General features: G+C 40.6%; 2 protein-coding genes and 1 pseudogene across 5 annotated transcripts; 2 read left to right on the top strand and 1 right to left on the bottom strand.

Moving 5' to 3' along the window:
• Window positions 1-2,477: 2,477 nt before the first annotated feature.
• On the bottom strand, window positions 2,478-5,614 carry LOC147849300 (peptide methionine sulfoxide reductase A3-like; annotated as a pseudogene). The gene is made up of 2 exons (XR_015531808.1): window positions 5,038-5,614; window positions 2,478-2,869 (listed from the first exon to the last, which is right to left on the bottom strand). The product of XR_015531808.1 is annotated as a peptide methionine sulfoxide reductase A3-like (transcript).
• A 4,042-nt stretch (window positions 5,615-9,656) lies between these two features.
• On the top strand, window positions 9,657-11,690 carry LOC147849299 (uncharacterized). Of its 2 annotated transcripts, none has more exons than XM_087337672.1 (5): window positions 9,657-9,737; window positions 9,823-10,313; window positions 10,397-10,656; window positions 11,119-11,314; window positions 11,383-11,690. In XM_087337672.1, the coding sequence occupies exons 1-5, from the start codon at window positions 9,680-9,682 to the stop codon at window positions 11,467-11,469; spliced, it is 1,092 nt and encodes a 363-aa protein (XP_087193798.1). In that variant the 5' UTR covers window positions 9,657-9,679; the 3' UTR covers window positions 11,470-11,690. The 2 variants fall into 2 exon arrangements, with proteins under 2 accessions (XP_087193798.1, XP_087193797.1); XM_087337671.1 differs by having other exon boundaries at window positions 10,738-11,314.
• Window positions 11,691-22,417: 10,727 nt separating this feature from the next.
• LOC147849298 (3-dehydrosphinganine reductase TSC10A-like) lies at window positions 22,418-26,334 on the top strand. Of its 2 annotated transcripts, none has more exons than XM_087337673.1 (5): window positions 22,418-22,716; window positions 23,401-23,675; window positions 24,375-24,522; window positions 25,593-25,884; window positions 25,978-26,334. In XM_087337673.1, the coding sequence occupies exons 1-5, from the start codon at window positions 22,425-22,427 to the stop codon at window positions 25,985-25,987; spliced, it is 1,017 nt and encodes a 338-aa protein (XP_087193799.1). In that variant the 5' UTR covers window positions 22,418-22,424; the 3' UTR covers window positions 25,988-26,334. The 2 variants fall into 2 exon arrangements, with proteins under 2 accessions (XP_087193799.1, XP_087193800.1); XM_087337674.1 differs by having other exon boundaries at window positions 25,593-25,888.
• Window positions 26,335-26,561: the final 227 nt, after the last annotated feature.

Genomic DNA, 26,561 nt, shown 5'->3' with positions numbered 1-26,561 from the left:
ATTGAACCACATTAGGATATATATTAAAGTCACCTAGCAAAAATCTTAATCTCTCAAGATAGAGAATGTGATATAAGCATCACCAAAGCCCATTCCATTGAGGAGATAATTCTTTCCCATCATAGTTGGCCTTGACCAAATAATGAATTACCCAGAAAAAATCGTGGTGTCTCAAGATAGAGAATGTGATATAAGCATCGCCAAAGCCCATTCCAGTGAGCATATCATTCTTTCCCATCACAGTTGACCTTGACCACATAATGAAATACTGAGGTGCATCACTTTGAACTACCACAAATTGTCCATTAAGTTCATTGATTATAATGCATAAGATATCACATATATTGGAAAGAAGAATGGGATCTAGCATAATCCTTATGCTCCGCCGCACCTAATGCAATCCATTGACTATTATACTTAGTCTCAATTCCCAATGGAAAGTATTTGAATGGCTTACATTATTGTCATGGGTGTTCAAACAGTTGAACCCAATTGTAACATTGACTGCGACAAATTGTCTTAAGACAAATGGACAACTCTCTCTCTCTCTCTACTATATACACACATACACCTGGCTAACCCAAATTTCATATTATTATATAGTGTACATGATGTTCTTTATTATAGTGTGTCAGTGATTGATGGGTAAAAGCTATATTAGACAAGGTGCAAGGAGATTTTCATTTTTACTCTCAAACTTACTCACTCCATCTTCTAGAGTTATGCCAAAAGGTTTGCAAAAAAACTAAGTGTAGTGAGATGGATGTGTTAAACAGTACAAAAATTTGAGGTTCATTCCTACGTATTTTTCAAAGCATTAATTGCACGGAAACAAATGTACAAGGAAGATTAAAAGCCCTTCATCCTTTTATTAAGACAAATGCATCTTGCATACTATAAAGAACACGAGACATATCCCTTGAGAGGAGGAGAAAGAACAAAATCAATAAATGACTTGAAATCTTTACATAGGCATATACATTCAAAGAAGAGAATTAAGGAAAAGAATTATGTAGGTAGCTAGTGGGGCCTTTTGGAAGGCCAAAACCGTTACATCCAAAGTTCAAAAAATGGAGAATAGTTCCCTATGTTTTATAGATCACTATGATAAATAGGGTGGTTAATGTTTAAATTATTTCCTTAAGTTTGTCATGTTCCCAATATATAGAGAACTTGCAGGTGTGACGAAAGGATTTTGATAATCACATAAATGCACATTTGCACACAATTTGCACATTTGGTATGCTCATTCTACCTTTGCTTAGCATTGCACTCGATCTTTCCGTTGTCATTAGGAAAATGCATTTCATGTTACATGTTTTTTGGTATAGAGTTTGGCATATACTTGTAGTGCTTGAAATCCCTGAAACGATATATGCATGTTTATTCTGTTAGAGGGCTTCACAAGGCCTTACCAAATTATTTGCAACCCATTTTTGGTTTCACATTTAGCAGAAGTTTGTATCCAAAACAATGTGCAACATAAGTTTCATTATTTCAAGAGATCAATTATTCATTTCCTTCCATATATCACACATGTGTGAGGATTCTATTCACATTGAAAATTCTTGCAACACTTTTGCATTTTTTACTTTATATCATTCAAGTAATCGGGACAAATAAATATGCTAAACTCAATCAAGAAATCGAGAACTTATACGAGAGACTAGTGCATTTGGTATTTCATAACATCAAGTCATGCCAAATTTCTCACTTTCAATACCACACATCATACATATCTTCTCTCACTCACTCACTCACTCTCTCTCTCAAACATCACAACATTGACTCCAAGGATGTGATTTGCTTGCAATGTGGCTTCCGGAAGATGTAATCCCTAAAAAATAGCTATCCATTTCATTAAGGAACCAAATTCAACATTTATGTCCTCATTACCTATTGTCTTCTCGATTTCCATAATAATCTTTAAGATTTACTATGTTTGAATATGTACATAGACACAATAAACAAACACAATTTCCATTCTTTATGACAGACACTTTTGTTCCTTTGGAGTATTGTGCTGATTTGACTAAAATACAAATTAAAAAATAAATCTCAATAGCATGTTTTTAAGGTAAGTACTAAGTAATAACTAGCTTCTAGGCACATTGACTTTAGCCAAAGCCAAAAGAATAAGGAAAAAAAACACTCTTGCAACAACCATGTATACATACACATACACACATATATACAAGTGCCATGTCTATAGAAGTATATACGATGCTTATGCATGCATGTGTGTATGGCTATATAATCATATTACTGAAATATGATGGATACTAAAAATTTCCAATTCCTAAGCCATAAGCTGTAAACAAATCATGATAGAAAATCTTTTAGAAGCACAAAACACACAGAAAAAATAACGGCCTCATCAAAATTCCCAAATCCACGAGCGCGCACACACACATATATATACACATACAAACATGGAACCAATCTCATTTCATTCTTCCAAATCAAACCACGCGTTTAAGTAATTGAAAGTTGTGTTTCATTGCTGTCTGCAAACAAACAAACAAAAATAATAATAGTTATTATTTTTCATCTATACAAATGTTGTAACAAGCCAATAAAAGATGTGCCATATATGATATATGTGGTTGGGAGGTCTCTAGCCGTAGCATCGGATGGGGTCATTACAACCCTTCGCAGCCGATTGCTTCGATCCGAAACGACCACCCTTAGCAAGATATTGTTGGTGATATTCCTCGGCCCGATAGAACTTCTTGGCGGGTAATATCTCCGTAACTATCTTCCTATTCATTTTTTGTTGGTGTTGTTCCTTGGATTCCAAAGCAATCTTTTCTTGCTCTGGGGTGTAGAAATAGATACCAGATCGGTATTGTGTTCCAACATCCCCACCCTGCATGAAGACCAAGCTTGTAAACTTATACAACCATCAAAACAATTGTCAAATCATACAAGGTATCTGGTAAAAAAACAGCTAAGATATTGCCTAGACTCATCCCTTTCATCATGGCCCATCATGATGCATTTTGATCCTTTAGCATATATAATCTGCATTGCTTCATCTTCTGATCCTCACTGATAAGACTATGATGACATAAACCTTAAACATAAAAGAAAATCACATCATGTTTCACCCCTTAGTTCTATAAAGATTTTTAGCCTGATATTGGTACATCTACGTATATAATCTGCATTGCGTCATCTTCTGATCCAAGGTTTCCATGGGGTTCAGTATCTTTCTAATGCTCACTGATAAGACTATGGTCACATCAAACTAAAACATAAAAGAAAACAACATCATGTTTCACCCCTTAATTCTATATAGATTTTTTGCCGGACATTGGTACACCTTAATGCCCCATCCTCATCATCTACAAAGTACTTTTGTACTGGATAAGAATGGTACCAAATCTTCTCAAGGAAAATAATAAGAGTTGCTGAAAATGGGAGATTTGCAATAACAACACCGCAAGAATATATTGGTAAGGTCATAGAAGGAGTCCTTACTATGCTCTCTCTTTTTTATATTCAGGTTGTGCGCCAGTGATAAAGATATATTTCTATCAATACATTCATCGGGGATTAAATTTACTCGATGACCATGTGCATTGCATGGATTCAACATGCATGAGCTTCTGGTCTCTGCCTGCAAGTCTCTCAACTGAGCAACACATGTTTGATGATTTGAATCAAGAGCTGCTTAATAACTCCATTCACACTGCATGAACATGATTCACGGTGTTCCCATAGGTCATATTTGACTTCTGAGGATGATAATAAAATCTATCTATCTACGCACACATATATATAGGTTAAACATGAAGTGATCAAACGAATTGCACAAATGATCAAGCCGTTGAAACCTTTCCACATCTAGCGAGAGATAAGACAAAATTAAACTTGGCCAACACCAAGCGAAGATATGCAACTTAGCCTTAGGTCAGAAGAGATAGAAGCATGGAAGGTCACTCAATGAGAAGCAGCCCGGTAGACATGATAACTCCACATTTGAGATGTGGCATCCTACAAAGGTCCCTAAAGAATTCTCTAGTGCAACGACTGGCAATACCGGGTGACAAGGATTCACACTCTCCTTGGTTTTTATATTGATTCCCCAAGTCAATTACAAACAAATCTAGAAGTTTCGTGAAAAGCAAAAAAAACAGGAGGCATGGTATTTTAATTATCATAAAAGAATTGCAATCAGATCAGATCATCAAGCGAAAAAGTTCAATTTACAGCAATGGTGTCATGGTAAGAATCAAACATGTTCAATTTACAATGAAAAGCGTCTCCATCATGAGAGATGTAACTCTGTTAATCACCTGAGTTCAACAATAGGTGGTTCTCCTAGATCCTTATTTGTACATTTAATTGATATCCTTTAAATCCCTCTTTTTCCGTACTTCTTTTTGCATACAAAAGGGTACAATGTAAAGGAGTTGTACTTATGATTTTAATGATTAATTAGTAAACAGTCTCGACATATAATTCATGAATATCTTACCTAAAAAAGGCAGGTTTAACTGAGTTTTTGAGGGCATGTAATATTGAACACTTACACATACTAACCCCCTCTCCGACATATACTGGGAAGATTTCATCATTCAGAATGACAAACAGAGAGATATACTAGGGAATTCAACATGGTCATAGGGTTGGAAGTGTGTACAACATGACAGGAGGTATTGTACTGATTAAAACAGAACAAAATATGGTATGATCCTTGATTCAAGAAACAAATTCCACAAAAACCAAGGGAGTTTGAAGTTAAACCTTTGAACGGTGTGTTTACTCGACATCAAAATACACATTATCGTAACCAACATGATAGGAAGAGTTGATAATTCAAAGAGGCCAAAACCTGGTTACTTAAGTGTTAATACAGCTACCTTAAACAATACTTGAATCCATCAAAACAAAGGTACGTCTTACCTTAAGCAATACTTGAATCCGTCAAAACACAAAGCGCAACATTTCATATCCGATCACAAAGGCAGAATCTATCTTAAAAAAAACAAGGAGATGACATATAAGGAGAGTTTTTTACTAGAATTTTACCTGGCGATTGAGGGTCGTCGGGTCATGACGATCCCAGAAGGTGCGGAGGAGATCCTCGTAACTGCACGAGTTGGTGTCGAAGAGGACACGGACAACCTCTGAGTGGCCCGTGTTACCGCTGCAGACAGCATTATAAGAAGGGTTGTGAACAATCCCTTGAGTATAGCCTACCTCCGTTTTGGTGACTCCAGGGACTCGTTTCATCCGGCGCCGAATTGAGCGAACTGTTGTCCAGCAGGGGGCAAGTCATCGTCGGGGCCCTGCGCAATGCTCGAGTCGGCCGAAGCCGATGCAGAAGGCACCCCTGAGCCTGTGCCGAGCCCGAATGCCTTCTCGAGCCAGGAACCCATGTTGCTGCGGATTCCACGGTTAGGGTGGGAGGTGAGGCTCCGGCGGTTGCTGAGGAACGCAGATTTGGGATTAGGGTTAGGGTTAGGGTTAGGGTTAGAGAGTCGGCTTAGTCGCTTGAAATTGGAGAGGGAGCAGCAAGTGGCGGCGAGGGGGAGATTTGGGCGTATGGAGGAGGCGCTTGCAGAAATGGCCTTCATCTCCATGGATGATGATGATGCCTACTATATGTATGTACATACATTACATACATATTCACTCGCTCACTCTCTCTTTGAGAGAGCTCTTTTGGGGAAGATGACATGCCACGTGGTCCGACATAGCCCAGCCCAGCCCCTGCCACGTGGCGCCCTTATCCACCACCCGTTACCTCGGAACCCCCCGATCCCGCTCCCGGTCGAATTCTGGACTATGTACCTGCACTCCACACCACATACTTTAGTTCAAAGTGTGTCTCTCTGCCTCTACGATATATATATGTATATATAATCTGGTGTTCTTAGCTCGCGCAGATTGATGACCTTTGGGAGGTTCATCCGTTCGTAGATCATCACGCACCCCCCGTTCTGATTCCCATTTAGATTGGGGAATGTGACAACGTTATCGTTCCTAGCTTGTAAAGGAAACCGCTCTCGTCACGCCACAAAGGAGAGAATGGGCAGAGGCTCTCTGTGTAGATAGATAGTTTAATGAAGGCTAAGGCAGTCACCAATTTAGGAGATACTACCATTACTGCCTAGCCATTTAGGCACCCAACCCTTACATAAGAGCAACAACCCACTTGTGAGGGTTGCACTCTACTAACTTAGGTTGTGCTTGGGCCAAGTCGAGCATATGTGAATTGTTTTGATGCTTCTCCTAATTCCCATTGGCGCAATAGGGCCATCTTGGACTTGAACAAGAGACTCACCTATGAGGTGAATAATCACGCCTCCGCCCTTCTTCTTATTATCTCATTGAGATCGAGAATTAATATATTATTTCTTAGCATTGACTCGTCCTTCCACTACGCAACATACAATTATCTCTCGTATTGTGTTGTCCAAGCGTGCTTGTTTCCTTGCCCCTTATCTTATTAATGATGGGTGTTTATTGGCATAGGAAGAGGAGAATGGACAAAAGCAATCTAATGCTTAATTGGTTAAAGTGTATAACTATCAAATTGTGGGTTGTAACTTGTAACTTTCACCCCTGCACACATGGAAGAAATTAGTTTCTTTGGTAATAAGTTTTGTTTGTACGTGCCCAACCGAAAACAGTATCACTTGAACTATAAATGAAAAGGGTTTTTTATTGTGGGTTGAGAAAATAAAGGATTAAAAGGAAGAGAGAGGCCTCACTGATTTTAATTAATAATTTAATCAATGAATTGTTGTGTTATAACGCGAGTTAATGGTGAGAACTTAGAAGAGAGGCTAGGGACAAGAAGTGAGAGGAAAGCAAGGGGCAAGAGGAGTTTTAGGAACAAGATTAGGGCCAAGGGTGAGATGAGTGTTAGGAGTGAGAAGAAAGCCTATGGGCAAGAGGAGTGTTAAGAGCGAGAAGAAAGCATGTGGGTGAGGGAAGTGGTTGGAGTGAGAAGAGATGATGAAAAAATGGGAGCCTAACAATGAGAGGAGTGCTAGGAGCAAGACAAGACTCATAAGCCAAGAGGAAATCGCCAAATATTCGTGGGTCATTGTCTACTATAACTTAGGGATATATGATTCTAGCATGACACACAGTTATGTGTCAACTTTAATATGAGCATTTTTCTATTGACCCACATACATGTACATCTAACCATTCAAATGAGGGATTTCAGTTGTTTTATGTTACATTCTTTCTTTGTTGCATTCTATGGTTTGATCTTGGTCGTTTTTTGGGGATGGTCATTGTGTTCATCATTTGGGGAATGGTCATTTGACATGTAATTGAGATTTATCCTACCCTTGTATCATTTTGGATCTAAGCTCTAGAGTTTATCCTATTTTTTGTTATAACATTTGGAATATAAGTTTTGTGTCGTTTTTTCTGCTTTGTTCGTGTTCAACTTAATGTATGATACCATCCAACTAAATGTGCAACCTTTGATTTGTGCTTCCTCATCCCCACTTTTCTTCCTCTCGTTCTTGTAGGTATGTAAAGTGACAAGGCAAATCATTTTTTTTAGTGGTAACTTTATGTGTCTGCTGGAATAACTCAAAACCCCACTACAGAATGTTAATGTATGACATGCCTATGATGTTTAAAAACACTCAAAGAATTCGCTAGCTGAATTTGTCTAAGTAGAAGGCCATTTATCCTTACACAATCATGTACGACTTTGTTTAATGAACTACACAACGATCAGAAAATCATTAAGGTTTCGTTGCATTCCATAACCCCCAAAGGTATCACATATTTGCTACGTTGACACTCTACATCCATCAATGGAATGCCAAGAAGCATTATAGTGGAATCATGATCCGTAATGTTATTGCATGTCTATGGTTAATGGTTAACGTCATCATTGTTAATGTTGCCTTTTAAAGTGAAATAGTATTTTGTTTTAACACATTGCATTCTAGATATAATTATGATGCATAACGCCATTATGATTAGCATTTGCCTTCTTTAAGTGCAATATTTTCTCGTTTGACACTTCGTATTCTAGATCGAGGTCTGATGTATATCGTGTCACTATTAGTAGCATTGCCATTCCAAGCGCAATATTATGGTTACTTACTGCACTTTGTATTCTAGAGAATGTGACAAAGTGTGAATGGTGTAAATAACAATCGGCAACGTTTGAACCAAACCGCGAAACCACGGCTTAACAGTTAAAACGGTTTGTTTCGGTTTCAATAGTTTAAAACTACGGTTTAAACGGTTTAACAATATTTTATTTTTTATTTTTTAAATATTTTTTAAATAAAAAAAATAAAAAAAATAGTTTTAAAATAATATTTTCATTTTCATGCCTTATTCTCACATTTTGGGAGAAGTTTTAAAATTTAATAATAATATTTTAAAATTTAAAATTAGACCTAAGCTGAAAACCGAAACCGAACTACGAAACCATGATTTTACCAGTTTAATGGCTAATGGCTTAACAGTTTGAATATTTTTAATGGTTCGATTTAACTGTTTCGTGGTTCGGTTCGGTTCAGGTTTCAACATCTCCATACACATGTATACACACACATTCCCAAATAAATGTATTCATCATACAACAAACACACACATTCATAGCCCAAAGAAGATCTTAAATACACACATACATGTATTCAACCATCACACACACAAATGTATTCAATCATACACACAGAAATGTATACACGCACATTCCCAAATACACATGTATACACGCACATGTGTATGATTGAATACATTTTTGTGTGTGTATGATTGAATACATTTCTGTGTGTGTGATGGTTGAATACATGTATGTGTGTATTTAAGATCTTCTTTGGGCTGTGAATGTGTGTGTTTGTTGTATGATTGAATACATTTATTTGGGAATGTGTGTGTATACATGTGTATGATTGAATACATTTCTGTGTGTATGATTGAATACATTTGTGTGTGTGATGGTTGAATACATGTATGTGTGTATTTAAGATCTTCTTTGGGCTATGAATGTGTGTGTTTGTTGTATGATGAATACATTTATTTGGGAATGTGTGTGTATACATGTGTATGATTGAATACATGTATTTGTGTATTTTAGATCTTCCATGGGCTGCGAATGTGTGTGCATGTGTATGATTGAATACATGTTTGTGTGTATTTAAGATCTTCTATAGGCTGTGATTTAATACATGTATGTGTGCATTTAAGATCTCCCATGGGCTGTGTATGATTGAATACATGTATGATTTTGATTTTGCCAACATTTGAATGTCATTTAAATGCCAACATTTGAATGTCATTTAAATGCCAACATTTGAATGCTTGAATTTGCCCATGTGATTCATGCATTATTGGGCTCTTTTTTATGCCCACATTTGAATGTAAAATCTAAAATCTTGTATACATTCTTTGCGTTTTTTCTCCCTAAATAATAGTAATGTAATGAATGCCTTTCTAAAAATGTTTTGTACAGATGGCTAGTCGGTCCAAGATCTTCATAGACTTTGATGCAGATTGGGGTGAAACAATACCCTATGAAGGGAGGTATGGCATGAATCATTTCTCTACTTTATATTGTGTATAAATAATAATGTTTGTGTGCTAACTTGAATGTTGGTTTAGGGTTTATGTAAGAAAGGGTGTTAGGTGCCCCAAATCCAATGATACGAAGGCTGAAAACATCATTACTCAAGACTCGAGCATGGATACGAACCCCATGCATGACGTGGGTCCAGGTGTTGAAGATATCAAAGTAAATGGTGAGTTTATGTCCATTCTTATAATCATTATTGATGTAAGCATATTTTGGGTTTTTCTAATGCAAATGTGACACCATTGTTGTAGTGGACCCTATGTCCCTCTTCAAGTGTGGAAGAGACTCAACAGGTATCAAATGTCGCACCTGTATTGTGGGAGATTCGTGTAGAAAAGAGGGGAGATGGTTTCGAAAAAAAGCGGACATGGAGGCCCATTTACAGAAGGCACATGGCATCCATGTAATACTGCCTCCGGGGCTAAAGATAGACGAAGAAGAGCAATCGACCTCCATGAGGAGTACAGCCACATCATTCTTCAGCGAATACGAAAGACAACGATCAATAAATCGTTTTTTGGATCCGGAGCTCAAGTATAATAGATCACGCCAATCACACATGAGGAAGTTGAGGACAAGAGCAATAAAAATCTTCAAAGCCACTCCGGACTCACTTCGAACATGCAAGGAGGCTGATTTCATTGCTCAATTCGTTAGCCAACAAATGGCCAGGTATGACGAGGGAAAGGAGCATAGGATGGCAAAAGTGAGGTTGAAGATTGCGGATGCGTCTAAAGATTATGTAAGTATGGTTTATGATTTTGTGTGCATCTTATGTGAGTTTAAAACTTATGATTATGTGTGAATCTTATGTATGAATTGTAGTGTAAGAGTCATGGAATTCCCATACCAAAGGATGAGGCACATGTCGAGATCGATGGTGGTCAAGACCAACAGTCAGAATCGACAATGCAACAAGCAAGGAGGCCGAAAATCCAAATCCGCAGGAAAGAAGTGGACCCATGTAATTCGGAGTTCATTACATCATCTGACACACATGAGGATGCAGACATTGGGATTGTCTTTGTTGGTCCAGGGACAATCTCGAAAACATGGGATAACTCTGCAAGAAATAAGTTCACCAGGTATGTTGTTATGCTGGGGGCATGATATCAATAGTTAACATCATGTTTGTTTAGTAGTTACTAATCTAGCCTAATAAACAGGTATCAGGTGGCATGCCGACGACTGGATGTAGCGGTCTTCTTGTTGGAGATACAACTATGTTCGTTGATCACAGTAGGGGAGATGGCATCCACATGGATGATAACCCTCTTCCATTTATGGATGGAGTACTCGCTGCCCCCCGAGATCAACAAGCGGTTTCATATTGTGGATCCGCTATGGGTACAACTAGAAGGCCAAGGCGATAAGGTCAAAGACGTACTCACTCGTGTTCCTGAAAGGGATTATGTCTTCATTCCAATATTGAACGCAGGGCATTGGGTGCTTTGGTTGAAGATGCGACAAACTCCTACGGGTCTCGATGCCAAGGTGAGGAGCCCAATTATATTTTGTGATCCACTAAATATTCATCCGACTACCAGGGTGCGGACATTGGGTGATTTGGCTATACGACATATCTCGAGTCGGACACATGACCATTGCATCATCAACAACGGGCAATTCCATGAATTGCGTATCCCAACCCAACCTAATGGGACCGATTGTGGGTATTACATGATACAAACTATTCGCATGTTGGTCGAGGAGTTGATTCAAGGATTTGAGTCCGATCAATTTGTAAGTATTTATGAGATTTGAATTTGAGCATTTGTTTTTGTTTTTGTTGATGGCATCTTCAATTGTAGGGTAAGGAGCAATGGTTTGGATTCGAAGACGTGGAGCTCCTTCGGAAAATCATGGCAAAATGGGCACGAAGGACTTTGGGCATATGACTACGTGGAGTCATTTTGCAATGGTTGTATATGACTCAATGTAAATCATTTTGGTTGTATATGAATCTCATTTTGGTTGTAGATGACTCAATGTAAATCATTTTGGTTGTAGATGACTCAATGTAAATCATTTTGGTTGTAGATGACTCAATGTAAATCATTTTGGTTGTATATGACTCAATGTAAATCATTTTGGTTGTATATGAATCTCATCTTGGTTGAATATGAATCAATTTTTGAATCTCATTTTGGTTGTATATGAATCTCATCTTGGTTGAATATGAATCAATTTTTGAATCGCATTTTGGTTGTATATGAATCTCATTTTGGTTGTGTATGAATCTCATTTTGGTTGTATATGAAAATCATTTTGGTTGTATATTGGAATTGTTTTGGGTGTCAAAAGAATAAGACTAATAGCTTATTGACAAGTAGTGAAGGCAATGGTTTTTGAGAAAGGCCAATAAAGAGTAAGTATATAGAAAGAGTGCTTCGGTCCTTACGTAAAGAATACATAGTAAGACATAATGTCAATCCATTTCAAAGACATAATAAGACTCAATGTCAATCCAATTCAAAGACATAATAAGACATAATAAGACTCAATGTCATTCCATTTCAAAGACATAAATAAGACTCAATGTCAATCCATTTCAAAGACATAAATAAGACTCAATGTCAATCCATTTCAAAGACATAAATAAGACTCAATGTCAATCCATTTCAAAGACATAATAAGACTCAATGTCAATCTTATGACTAAGGTTAAAAATCGGGAGTGCCATGACTAAGGTTGATTGGGCTTTGATCTTGCATCATGCTTATGCACTCCGAGATCTTGGGAAAGTGGCACATGTTCAACCCTACCTGCATGGTGAACCAGGATCTCCCGCCATACAACCATTTATCTTGATACTTCAAGATCAATGGATGTTGGAAATGTGTGAGCGGTTGACCCTAAACAACTCTTGGGCAATCGACTCGACATTTAAAACAAACCAATTTGGGCTACCATTATATGCCGCAGTTGCCCCCAATGCCATGGGAATTGGGATCCCATTATGGTACATGCTTTGTAGTTCTGATAAGGGGTCAAACCATGAGCAAGTGGCATTAGAAACTTGTTTGAGAGTCATATTCGCAAGGATGCCCACGGTGAGGCCAAATGCGATAGTGATCGATAAATGTTGGACGTCATATAATGCCATAACTAATGTGGTTGCAACAGACCGTCAATCTTGGATTGTTGTAAATGGGCAACGGTCCCAAACACATTTGTGGTTTGACATGTGTGTGGAGGAAACTCTGGCCCAAGTTTGGTAGAATGTTCAATTATGGACATGTTGACACTACCAATATTGTGGAAAGACATTGGCAGTTTATCAAGTATACTGCCTTGAGGGGAAGAATAAACCGATCAATTACCGACCTTCTACATGTCTTAATCGGGGACAGTGAAACTGGCACTTGCATAGGAGGAAAGGTAATAGAGTGGTACAAGCAACGACAAGAAATATGTGAGAGTGGTCGGTTTGCACCTCGTGCGAATTGTAGGGATCAAAGGTCTCGACTTAAAGAAGCAGAGAGAATATTGGAAAGGTATGTCGAAAATAGACATCTCGCAAGAACTTATTGGCAGCAACAATAGACATCTCGTGCAACAATAGACATCTCGCAAGAACTTATTGGCAGCTCCCCAAACACTTCCTGTCGAATACATGTGTATAATGGACGTATTCACACTATCCCGTTTTGGCCATTTATGTAATTAGCATAAAGGGTAGTTGCCCTAAGTCGGTCACTATATATATTGACCTAGTAACCTTTTTGTAAGGTTGGTTGTTGTATTATTTGCTTTGGGAATAAAGACTCTTTTGTGTCTCTCTCTCTCTCTCTCTCTCTGTGCAACGACCTACAATCTCTCATACACAGGTACTCAGAAGAATCGAATGCTTCTTGATCTTCCGCATTGACGACATTGTCTCCAACATCTGGTATCAGAGCCTGCACAGTACTCGGTCCTTCATCCCGCTGTCGGCCGTCGTCTCAGCCTGCACAGCATTCGGTTTCCTGCGTCATTCGAAAAAGAGAGAAGAAGAAAAAAAAAAAAAAAACCAGGTTTGCATCTCATCGCGTTAGATCATCTTCGCTTGGAGTAAGCCAGCAGGTTGTACTCTGTTCTCCGTGATCGTAACCGCTCGAGGTGAAATCCCCTTGTGCAACATCGACACGATCGTGCTCCACTCGGTTAAACGGCATCCGAAGAGGTAATCAAACGCTGCTCGTTGTAACCACTCGGTGCAGATCGGTCTCAAGACAACAACCCCAATTCGTGCTTCATCCGGCTGATCGACATTCGAGAGGATCAGTTGGATCTGTCTCTCTCGTCGCTGCAGCCACCCGAAGCAGAATCGGTCCAGATAATCGGTTTCAATAATCGGTATTCGGCACATATATCCGAAGCGAACCGGGCTCACTCCGACTCGGCAACACTCGGGAAGACCAGTCGGTTCTGTCCCTCAAGCTACCGAAGTCAATTCGAGCAAGTTCCGAAGCCGAACCGACTCGGGTTCAAATCCGACTAGAACGATATCGGGTGAGCCAACCGGCTGCACTCCAACAAGGTTCGTAGTCAACTCCGAACCGAGCTTCGTCAACCGAAACCGAATTTGATGGCATCAACTTCCGGCTCGTCAGAAATGAGTCTACGAAAGTTCGATGGATCGAACTTCAACTTCTGGAAGGAGCAAATGCAGGACTATCTCATAGTCAAGGGACAAATCGATCCCATCGAAAATGAAGAACCTCCAGAAGGATACAAACCAATTGAGTGGCAGAAGCTGGACAGAATCGTCCGCGCCACGATTCGGATGCACCTATCGGAATCGGTATACTTTACGGTGCAATCGTGTACGACAGCATTCGAACTGTGGAAAACACTGTCGGACACTTACGAAAAGAAGGTCGCCGCAACGAAGATGTTTCTGATCCGGCGCCTCTACAACTTGCGGATGAAAGAATCCGACTCGGTTCAAGCACACCTCAATGAGTACGAAAGCATAAGCTCCCAAATCTCGTCACAGGGGACGGCAATCGAGGATGAACTCAGAGCAATGATACTCATGAGCAGCCTTCCCTCATCATGGGAAACTTTCGTCACAACCGTGTGCAACGCGTCAATCACGGCTGTTAAATACTCCGAAGTCACGAGCGCAATCCTGACCGAAGCAGCTCGGAGAAAGTCTTTCGCCAAAGACTCAACAGACGACGCTTATGTAGTACAAGGTTCGACAGACCGATCGAACATACGAGGAAGAGATTCCTCACGGCCGCCGAACAATCAGCGAAGACGGAGCCAGTCACGGGATAACCGAATCTGCAACTATTGCAAGAAACCCGGACACATCAAAGCCGACTGCCGCGCACTCAAGAACAAGAACAACAAGAAGAGTGGCCGGCATGAGGAGATCAATTACGTCAGCTTCTCAGCTGATGTACTACCGGACGACCCGAATATACTATCAATCGAAAATCCAGTCGGATCAGAAGTTCTACTCACGACTGAAGAATCGAGCACATGGCTCTTAGATTCGGGCGCGTCCTTTCACGTGACTCCTCATCGATCCCAATTTCGGCAATATACGATCCGTCACTCCGACTCAGTTCGGGTCGGCAACTCACAACACTGTGACATCATCGGAATCGGCACAGTAGAGCTCAACCTTGCAGGTGGCTCTACACTTGTACTCCACAATGTCCGACATGTACCCGAGCTCTCAAGGCCATTGATCTCAGTCGGACAACTAGATGAAGACGGCATTCGTGCCGGTTTTTCTTCGGGAGGGTGGACACTCCACAGGGGGAACCTCCTGCTTGCTAGAGGACCTAAGATACACTCCCTGTATCCGTTACATGTTACACTCAGAGAGGGTAACCTGTTTTTGGTGGATATTCCTGTGTCATCATTATGGCACCGAAGACTGGGACACCTCAGCAAGGCCGGCATCACGCACCTATCTAGAGCCGGATACATCCCCAAACTCTCCTTCTCGGACCATCAATTTTGCGAGCATTGCCAGTATGGCAAACAAGCAGCCGCATCACACCCGACATCAGCACCAAGAGAAACGAGACCTCTCGATTTGGTCCACTCGGACGTCTGTGGCCCAATGCCGCATCAGTCTCTCGGCGGTGCCTCTTACTTCGTCACTTTTATTGACGATTCGACTCGAAAGGTGTGGGCTTATCCAATTCGCACTAAAGATCGGGTCTTCTCGATCTTCACCGGTTGGCTCGCTATGGTAGAAAATCAAACCGACCGAAAGCTGAAATGCCTTCGGACTGACAATGGGGGAGAGTTCAAATCAGAAGAATTCGTCAAATTCTGCCGACAACGCGGCATCCGACGTGAATTTACGGCACCACACAGTCCGGAGCAAAACGGGATTGCCGAACGCATGAATCGGACAATCCAAGAACGGATAGTTTCCATGCTCCAACACTCCGGACTGTCGGATGGCTTCTGGGCAGAGGCTCTACTCACGGCAGCACACATAATCAATATGTCGCCAAGTAGACCTCTAGGACTTCAAATTCCTCAGGAACTATGGATCGGCAGTAAGCCGAATTACGACAAGCTGAGGATCTTCGGATGCGAGGCGTACGCCCTTATTCCGAAAGATGATCGCCGAAAACTTGCACCTCGGTCCAGGAAATGCATTTTCCTTGGATATGGATCCGACGGCGAAATGGGATACCGACTCTGGGACCCCGAACGCAGACAAATCGTTCGAAGTTCGGACGTTGTGTTCAACGAGTCGGCTATGAATCCATCAGTCGAAAAACCGATCGAAGTCCGAAGGGTAACATTTTCCGATGTGCCGACCCTTCAAGAAGGCCCCGCTCTCAACACACGGTCAGCTTCACGGGTAGCTGAACCTTACACTACCGACTCGGACGACTCTGACTCGGCACAGCCGAATGATTCGGTTTCGGACCATCCGACCTCGATACCCGATGCGACCAGTCCAATCATACCTCGACGATCCGAGAGACTGTCGCAACCTCCGGAGAGGTATTCTCCTGGAATTTTCTTCACCGACGCCGGCGAACCGACGTCTTACGAAGAAGCATCGACATCTGTCGATTCAGCCACCTGGCATCTGGCGATGGAGTCGGAAATGCACTCTATCCGGGCAAACAAGACTTGGGATCTGGTCGAATTACCTAGGAACCGACGTGCTCTTCCTTGCAAGTGGGTTTATCGACTAAAAGAGACGTCTGATTCGACCACCCCAAAGTACAAGGCCAGATTAGTTGCGAAGGGCTTCCGACAAGAATATGGCGTCGACTTCGACGAGATTTTTTCACCAGTGGTGAAAATGACAACCCTTCGTTTCCTACTCGGCGTAGTGGCAGCCGACAACTTGGAGCTGATTCAGCTAGATGTCAAAACAGCCTTCCTCCATGGTGATCTTGAAGAGGAAATTTATATGGAGCAGCCAAAAGGCTTCGTGGCAACTGGCCAAGAACATCTAGTCTGCCGACTCAGGAAGAGTCTATACGGCCTCAAACAGGCACCACGACAATGGTACAAGAAGTTCGACGACTTCATCCAATCGATCGGCTTCTCCAAAAGCGATGAGGACCATTGTCTCTTCACCAATACAGCTCAAGATGGATCACCCATCTTCCTCATCATTTACGTGGACGACATGCTAATTTCTGGACGCCACGCGGGCGAACTTGCCGATCTCGTTCGGCAACTGCGGTTGAAGTTTGCCATGAAGGACCTCGGTCCGGCACGACACATCCTTGGCATGAAGATTAGTCGGCATCGCGATAAACGACATCTTTTTTTGTCTCAGACCGACTATATCGGACGTGTCTTGGAACGCTTCAACATGCAATCAGCCAAATCTGCTTCAACCCCGCTCCCTATGAATCTTCGGCTCTCTCAGCGAGACTGCCCGACATCCGGTTCGGAGGGGGAAGATATGAAGTCGGTACCGTATGCACCGGCAGTCGGCTCCCTTATGTACCTAATGGTCGCGACACGGCCTGATATCTCTCATGCCGTAGGAGTCGTTAGCAGATTTATGCACAATCCTGGCCGATCGCATTGGAACGCAGTCAAGCATGTGTTCAGATATCTGGCTGGCACAAAAGATCACGGCATTCTTTTCGGTCCGAACCGAACCTCAGGCGTAGTCGGTTACACCGACTCGGATTTCGCCGGCTGTATAGACAGTCGGAAATCAACGACCGGATACTGCTTCAAATTCGGCAATGGAGCAATCTCGTGGAAGTCGAAACTTCAGGAGTGCACAGCGACCTCAACGACCGAAGCAGAATATGTAGCTGCGTCCGACGCAGCAAAAGAAGCTTTGTGGCTCGGTCGGCTGGCGCACACGTTTCGACAAGTCGAACATGACTCGGCTCCAGTTGTCTACAGCGACAGTCAAGGTGCTGTTGCCTTGTCGAAAAATCCGGTTCACCACAACGCCTCCAAACATATCGACGTTCGATATCACTTCGTTCGGGACTGCGTCATTTCAGGGAAAATCGGTCTAGAGAAAATATCCACAACCGACAATGTCGCAGATGGAATGACCAAGTGTCTTTCGGCAGACCGTTTTCGGTCTCTTCGGCATCAGATGGGCGTAACGACAAACCAGTCCGGTTAGAGCCGGACACAGAGCAGGATGGTTCCCGACAACCGACATCAGTTCCTTAATGATCGGCTTCAACTGTTCCGACCCGACCAGTTCGGTCTTCTGCCTTCGGACCCTGCCGACTCAAACAAAGCTGATATGTCCGAGAACCTAAGTCTATACCTGTAATCTTAGATAACCCATGTATACGCCCATTACGGGGGAGTGTCGAATACATGTGTATAATGGACGTATTCACACTATCCCGTTTTGGCCATTTATGTAATTAGCATAAAGGGTAGTTGCCCTAAGTCGGTCACTATATATATTGACCTAGTAACCTTTTTGTAAGGTTGGTTGTTGTATTATTTGCTTTGGGAATAAAGACTCTTTTGTGTCTCTCTCTCTCTCTCTCTCTGTGCAACGACCTACAATCTCTCATACGCAGGTACTCAGAAGAATCGAATGCTTCTTGATCTTCCGCATTGACGACATTGTCTCCAACACTTCCAAATCCCACTCCGGAAAATTACAAAGAGGTGCTAGTCGGGCTAGGAGGAGATTGCCATTGGTTGACCATGAGAAGGTTCGGTGTTTGCGTTGCGATGGCTTGACCTTGACTTCAAGGGACTCAAATGTTACATGTTGTAAAAATTGTGGTTGCATCTTGCAATCATCCCGACATGAGCCATAATCTTAATATGTATATTTCAATTTAGGGTTGTCAACATCTGACATTTTAATATTTTATGTAAGACTTGTTATTTGAACCTTTACGTTTTTTTGAGAAATTTTATGGTCAGTTTCATGGAAAATATTTGTTGTACACTTACCATTTTGTGGAGTTTTTGATGTTTGTTGCTACAGAGTCGGGCTCCTTTTGACAGAGTCGGGCTCCTTCTTACTTATGTGATCTGACAGCGGGCCTCCTTCTGACAGAGTCGGGCTCCCTCTTGCATAGGCTGTCTGACAACGGGGCTCCTTTTTGACAGAGTCGGGCTCCCTGTGGCAGAGTCGGGCTCCTTCTGACAGACGTTGTCAGCTTTTTATCCATCTTTGACGGTGGAGATCGAACGCGCCATCAGCGATGTGACCTGCACCGTCCCTCTCCGCGATTCCCTCACTTGCCCTCTTTAATATTTGGTAGCAGTTAGTCACGAGCCTCTCTCTTTGAGAGAGCTCTTTTGGGGAAGATGACATGCCACGTGGTCCGACATAGCCCAGCCCAGCCCCTGCCACGTGGCGCCCTTATCCACCACCCGTTACCTCGGAACCCCCCGATCCCGCTCCCGGTCGAATTCTGGACTATGTACCTGCACTCCACACCACATACTTTAGTTCAAAGTGTGTCTCTCTGCCTCTACAATATATATATATATAATCTGGTGTTCTTAGCTCGCGCAGATTGATGACCTTTGGGAGGTTCATCCGTTCGTAGATCATCACGCACCCCCCGTTCTGATTCCCATTTAGACTGGGGAATGTGACAACGTTATCGTTCCTAGCTTGTAAAGGGAATTGCTCTCGTCACGCTACAAAGGAGAGAATGAGCAGAGGCTCTCTGTGTAGATAGATAGTTTAATGAAGGCTAAGGCGATTTAGGAGATACTACCATTACTGCCTAGCCATTTAGGCACCCAACCCTTACATAAGAGCAACAACCCACTTGTGAGGGTTGCACTCTACTAACTTAGGTTGTGCTTGGGCCAAGTCGAGCATATGTGAATTGTTTTGATGCTTCTCCTAATTCCCATTGGCGCAATAGGGCCATCTTGGACTTGAACAAGAGACTCACCTATGAGGTGAATAATCACGCCTCCGCCCTTCTTCTTATTATCTCATTGAGATCGAGAATTAATATATTATTTCTTAGCATTGACTCGTCCTTCCACTACGCAACATACAATTATCTCTCATATTGTATTGTCCAAGCGTGCTTGTTTCCTTGCCCCTTATCTTATTAATGATGGGTGTTTATTGGCATAGGAAGAGGAGAATGGACAAAAGCAATCTAATGCTTAATTGGTTGAAGTGTATAACTATCAAATTGTGGGTTGTAACTTGTAACTTTCACCCCTGCACACATGGAAGAAATTATTTTCTTTGGTAATAAGTTTTGTTTGTACGTGCCTAGCCGAAAACAGTATCACTTGAACTATAAATGAAAAGGGTATTTTATTGTGGGTTGAGAAAATAAAGGATTAAAAGGAAGAGAGAGGCCTCGCTAATTTTAATTAATAATTTAATCAATGAATTGTTGTGTTATAACGCGAGTTAATGGTGAGAACTTAGAAGAGAGGCTAGGGACAAGAAGTGAGAGGAAAGCTAAGGGCAAGAGGAGTTTTAGGAACAAGATTAGGGCCAAGGGTGCGATGAGTGTTAGGAGTGAGAAAAAAGCCTATGGGCAAGAGGAGTGTTAAGAGTGAGAAGAAAGCATGTGGGTGAGGGAAGTGGTCGGAGTGAGAAGAGATGATGAAAAAATGGGAGCCTAACAATGAGAGGAGTGCTAGGAGCAAGACAAGATTCATAAGCCAAGGGAAATCGCCAAATATTCGTGGGTAAAGTCACCAACAAAGGCCGATCATTGTCTACTATAACTTAGGGATATATGATTCTAGCATGACACATAGTTATGTGTCAACTTTAATATGAGCATTTTTCTATTGACCCACATACATGTGCATCTGACTCCATTCAAATGAGGGAATTTAGTTGTTTTATGTTACATTCTTTCTTTGTTGCATTCTATGGTTTGATCTTGGTCGTTTTTTGGGGATGGTCATTGTGTTCATCATTTGGGGAATGGTCATTTGACATGTAATTGAGATTTATCCTACCCTTGTATCATTTTGGATCTAAGTTCCAGAGTTTATCCTATTTTTTGTTATAACATTTGGAATATAAGTTTTGTGTCGTTTTTTGCTTTGTTCATGTTCAACTTAATGTATGATACCATCCAACTGAATGTGTAGCCTTTGATTTGTGCTTCCTCATCCCCACTTTTCTTCCTCTCGATCTTGTAGGTATGTAAAGTGACAAGGCAAATCTTTTTTTTTAGTGCTAACTTTATGTGTCTATTGGAATAACTCAAAACCCCACTACAGAATGTTAATGTATGACATGCCTATGATGTTTAAAAACACTAAGAATTCGTTAGCTGAATTTGTCTAAGTAGAAGGCCATTTATCCTTAGACAATAATGTATGACTTTGTTTAATGAACTACACAAAGATCATAAAATCATTAAGGTTCCGGTGCATTCGGTATCACATAGTTGCTATGTTGACGCTCTACATCCATCAATGGAATGCCAAGAAGCATTATAGTGGAATCATGATCCGTAATGTTATTACATTGTCTATGGTTAATGGCTAACGTCATCATTGTTAATGTTGCCTTTTAAAGTGAAATAGTATTTTGTTTTTATACATTGCATTCTAGATATAATTATGATGCATAACGCCGTTATGATTAGCATTTGCCTTCTTTAAGTGCAATATTTTCTCGTTTGACACTTCGTATTCTAGATCGAGGTCTGATGTATATTGTGTCACTATTAGTAGTGTTGCCTTTCCAAGTGCAATATTATGGTTACTTACTGCACTTTGTATTCTAGAGAATGTGACAAAGTGTGAATGGTGTAAATAACAATTGGCAACGGTTGAATCAAACCACGAAACCACGGCTTAACAGTTAAAATGGTTTGTTTTGGTTTCAATAGTTTAAAACTACGGTTTAAACGGTTTAACAATTTTTTATTTTTTATTTTTTAAATTAAAAAAAATAAAAATAAAAATAAAGAATTTGTTTTTAAATAATCTTTTCATTTTCATGCCTTATTCTCACATTTTGGGAGAATTTTTAAAAGTTAATAATGAAAATTTAAAATTTAAAATTTGACCTAAGTTGAAAACCGAAACCGAAACCACGATTTTACCGGTTTAATGGGTTAACAATTTGAATTTTTTTAATGGTTCGGTTTAACGGTTTCGTGGTTCGGTTCAGGTTTCAACATCTCTAAAACAGTTCGGTTTGGACCCTCTCAAACTGAACCGAACGGTTGCCGATTGTTAGTGGTAAAGTCATTTTAAGCAACAATTTGGTAGAATGTAGTGGCTGAACAGGTTTGGCTTTGTCTAAACCAAACCGGTTAAGCCAAACCCCGGTTCGGGAGTGTTCCAAACCTGAACGGAACCGGTTTCTAAACCAGTTTGACAAAGCCGATTAAGCCTTAACAGAACAAAATCAGCAAAAATGGTGATAAGTATTAAGGTTCAAAGCATTTCTGGGAAAAGGCAGGTTATGAGATCTAGACCCGCCATGGACCAGTCGATGCTCCTCTTCCTGCTCCTGCTTCTGCTTCTGCTCCTGCTCCTGCTCCTTCTCTTCCTCCTCCTGCGATTCCTGCGATCCCCCGGCCCTGCCGCCGTCGTCCCTTTCAAGGGCCGCCATGTCCTTGTCACCGGCGGCTCCAGTGGAATCGGCCTCGAGATCGCCAGGCTTTCCCTCCTTGAAGGCGCCTCATCTGTTTCCATTCTCGCTAGAGACCTCTCCCGCCTCTCCGACGCCCAGGCTTCCATCGAGAAATCCACTGGTAAGCAAAACGGGATAATAATCCTTGCATTCCTTCTCCTCTCCTCCCCTCCCCTCTCCCTTCGTTCTTTTGTCTCCGCCTATGCCTCTAAACAATTGGTGAATCTGTTGAGCCCCTTTTTCCTTCTTCCTTCGAGATATCTATTGAGAGAAACAAAATCCGAAATCTCTTGGCCTGTTTTTGAAAGCCTTTGAATCTGTTCTTTAATCTCACATGTGGAAAGATTTTGGAATCTGTTGAGAAATTTTGCTTCTTCAGCAGGTAAACAAAAACTGAAACTTTCTTTGCTGAAATGGAAGCGTTTGGAAATCTGTTCTCTCTCTGACTGTATGGAAGATTTTGAAAATCTATTGTCATGTTTTGCTTCTTCTTCAAGAAATATATGGAGTCATTTTGCTTCTTCATTCGATACCTGCTGAGACCATTTACTCCGTCATAAAATAAATCTATAGACAATTTGAACTTCTTTGATGTTTTTCTTCTTATTATGTGAATCATTTGTGATCTGTCGAGATTTTTTCCTTTGCTATAGATATAAAACCTATAGAGAAACAAATCTGAACTTTCTTTCTTAGTATGAAATATTTCACAAAAGCAGAGAAAACCATTGGTCTGAATCAGTGGTGTTGTGAAACCTTTTGAAATCAGTTGGAATGTGCTATTCTGAGACTAGAATATCTACAGGTAAACAGATTCGAGTTTTCTCTGCTGATGTGAAAGATTTTGAATCTGTGAAAAAGGCTGTGGCTGAGATTGGTAGAGTAGACATACTTATTTGTAGCCATGGTGTTTCGGTGGCGAAAACGTTTTTGGATTATTCCCTAGAAGAGATCAACAATGTTCTGGATATCAATCTGCGAGGAAATCTTAATATTATCAAGGCTATTTTGCCATCTATGAAAAGCAGGGAAGACTCAAGTTTTGCCTCTATTGCCATTGTTTCTTCCCAGGCGGGTCAGGTAATCTCATATTCTGTTAGAGTAGAACTCATCTAGCGTTCTCGTTTCATTGTATATAAGTCATGAAGTTAAACATCCATAGTACGTAATATACTCGAATGCATTGGCAAACATTCTTTTCCATACGAATGCAAAACAAATGAATGTGTATGTTATCAAAACATTCTTATGTTTTTTTTACACTTTTTGCCTTAAAAAAATTTACATTATAATAAATAATGAATACAAAAGTATGGTATTTACCATACTCGGATGATTGAACCATTCATGAATGCGAATGCACGTATGGTACGTATGGTTCATAGTATGAAACATACTATGATCATTACAGTAGATGACCAGAACTTTGGTTTGAGTCGCACAAAACAAGCTGTCATCGTTTGTTAGTTGATTATAACTTCGATCTTTAAAGCTTAACAAACCATGATCATTACCTAAGGTAATTATATTAAGTCTTTGACCGTGAAAGCTCAGATAAACCATGATGATGATCCCCAGCAGGAATTCAGTATACTAACCTGATTTGAAATCTTTATGTCCCAATGAATCCTCAAAACCTGTCTGTCTTTTTTTTAGATAAACTTGAAGCTTTGTTTGAAACCGTGAAATCCAAAAAGCTTGATATATTTATTTAGTTTATCCTTAATAAGCATTTGCATTTTAATGAAAAATCGTATTATTTCCTCCACATTCTGGCAGGTTGGTGTCTATGGGTTTGTCCCCTATGCTGCAAGCAAATTTGGTCTTAGAGGAATGGCGGAGGCTCTGCAACAGGAGGTTATAGGTGACAACATTATCATTTCACTGATTTATCCACCTGATACACACACACCAGGATTTGACAAAGGTATCGTTTGAACTTTATGTTATTAAAAACTCTGAACTGTGCTACAGTAGTTTTGTAAATGGATTGCTACAATAAGTTTAGGATCATTGATGGTTTTGAAGTAGGTGTATTTTCTCCTTAAACTACTGTAAAACATTTTTATTTCTTGCGGTTACCAGAAAGACCCAATGAACTAATCATGGTCGAATTGCTTTTCATTGTACTTATCTAAATTGACTTAATGCAATCTTAGACTCCTGGGGCAGGGTTGGGTTTGGTGATCCACCGAAGGATTATAATTTTGTAATATTTTTTCCCAAATGAATTCCCTGGCTTCTGCATGAAGATAGTAATGAATCTCTCATTTCATGATGGGATGAACTCGACCCCGACAGTAATTGCTAAGCAGACTGCTTTTTACTGAGGTTTCAAATCCCTCTCCTTCCCTTTGAAGCCATGCCTTTCCATGTGCCCATCTGAAATTTCTTAATGCAGGTCATGATGATTCTGCCTTTGAATTAATTAGAAACACCAACAATCGCATTTCCGGATGGGCATATGCCATATATGGGAAATGACAAAATCCACTGCGACAGAGAGAGAACATTTTTATAAAATCCTAATCCCTGCCGAGAAACTGTATAGAAAACCCTATTCCCAGCTCAAAATATAAAGTGAGGTAATTTTAGTCCTGCAGTATAAACTCTAATTTCTGCTGAAATTTTTTTAAGCAACTCAGAGAGGAATATTAAAAAAAAACAGCCAGCTGCTTTCAAAACAGGAGTTTGTTAGCTGAGCAATCAGCCGTGGCCTCAACAAAATTCTTTGAAGCATTATGGATACACTGTTTTATGAAATAATGCTTTCAAACATTTATTATCTTGAACTGATTTTTTTGAGGGCCTATAGACTTAATCTCATGCTCATATGTTTTGAGAGTAATAATTATGATTGCTGAATTTTTTTAATGTTCTTTTGCTCATAGTTGTCAAATGATGCGTAGCATAGCTAAAATTGCTGATGTAAAATTTAACGATGTGTATTACAACTAAAATTACTAACTTGAGAACAATGTGTTTTGGCATGGATAGAAAATGAAACAAAGCCAGAGATAACGAAACTGTTATCTGGTTCAAGTGCTGCCGTAGAGGCTGTTGATGTTGCTAAGGTGGCCATAAATGGGATCAAGGCAGGGAAATTTTCCATCTCTTGTAACTTTGATGGTTGGATGTTATGCATTGGTACTGCGGGAATGAGTCCTCAATCATCAGCTGTAGTTGCTCTTGGGGAGATTTTGCTCATGGGAATCATGCGTATAGTGGCTCTCTGTGTGGTGTGGAATTGGTATCGGATTATCAGCAATTTTCGTAGGCGTGAGAAGAAGTAGGTATCACTTCTGAACTGATGCTTAAATTGGCAAAAAAGAGAAACATGAGTTTTTTTTTCTACCTTTGGTTTGTCGTTTGATGATGGTAGGATGAAGTAATTCAGATTTCAGTCTGATGGGAATGACTTACAGCAGCATTTGTGAAGGTGGATTTATGGAAAGCTCATTTCTATTAGTTGGTCATTGATTCCATTCCTATTTGGTGATTCATCTACACTATTTCAAGATGTCCTGCCCAGACAGTTTATTTGTTCCATTTTTTGCTTTCTTCTGAACCAAGAAATGGAAAGCTTTGTAATCCGTCCATGGCATGATTTAGCAAAGAGGATCGAGTTCGGTTGTTATGGCTTCACATGATTTGATACTTTTTATGTTCGTTCTATTATTAAGACATGATGTGCATTCAAAACTCTTGCATAATTCCAATGAGATATTGACTTTCTTTACACATTTTTTATTTTGACAAGTGTCACACCAGAGGCATTATGAGGAGTATAAACTACCTCGGCAGCCTTTCAAGTGTGTACATTTGACTTATGACGCCATCTGTTTCTGTTTATTCATTGTGATTTCTACATTCATGTTCGTTGAGATATCATGCAGAATTCTAGATGCGGTGTAACCATTGTCAGATGACAATGGTGTTACTATGACTAGGAAAAAATATTTATGG

This window comes from Azolla caroliniana, unplaced genomic scaffold (assembly GCF_043228905.1).
Source record: "Azolla caroliniana isolate FFs.n. ecotype wild unplaced genomic scaffold, voAzoCaro1.0.p SCAF_86, whole genome shotgun sequence".
Classification (NCBI taxonomy): domain Eukaryota; kingdom Viridiplantae; phylum Streptophyta; class Polypodiopsida; order Salviniales; family Salviniaceae; genus Azolla; species Azolla caroliniana.
Note: the sequence above shows the minus strand (reverse complement) of the source record. Positions and strands in the feature narration are given on the sequence as shown.

What these genes read in the sequence shown, in the direction of transcription:
- LOC147849299 (XM_087337671.1), top strand. Translation starts at nt 9,680, where the DNA reads ATGGATACGAACCCCATGCATGACGTGGGTCCAGGTGTTGAAGATATC. An exon ending in TGAAGATATCAAAGTAAATG is followed by an intron (nt 9,738 to 9,822) that starts GTGAGTTTATGT and finishes CCATTGTTGTAG; the next exon opens with TGGACCCTATGTCCCTCTTC. An exon ending in GCAAGAAATAAGTTCACCAG is followed by an intron (nt 10,657 to 10,737) that starts GTATGTTGTTAT and finishes CCTAATAAACAG; the next exon opens with GTATCAGGTGGCATGCCGAC.
- LOC147849298 (XM_087337673.1), top strand. Translation starts at nt 22,425, where the DNA reads ATGAGATCTAGACCCGCCATGGACCAGTCGATGCTCCTCTTCCTGCTC. An exon ending in TTCCATCGAGAAATCCACTG is followed by an intron (nt 22,717 to 23,400) that starts GTAAGCAAAACG and finishes GAATATCTACAG; the next exon opens with GTAAACAGATTCGAGTTTTC. An exon ending in CACACCAGGATTTGACAAAG is followed by an intron (nt 24,523 to 25,592) that starts GTATCGTTTGAA and finishes TGGCATGGATAG; the next exon opens with AAAATGAAACAAAGCCAGAG.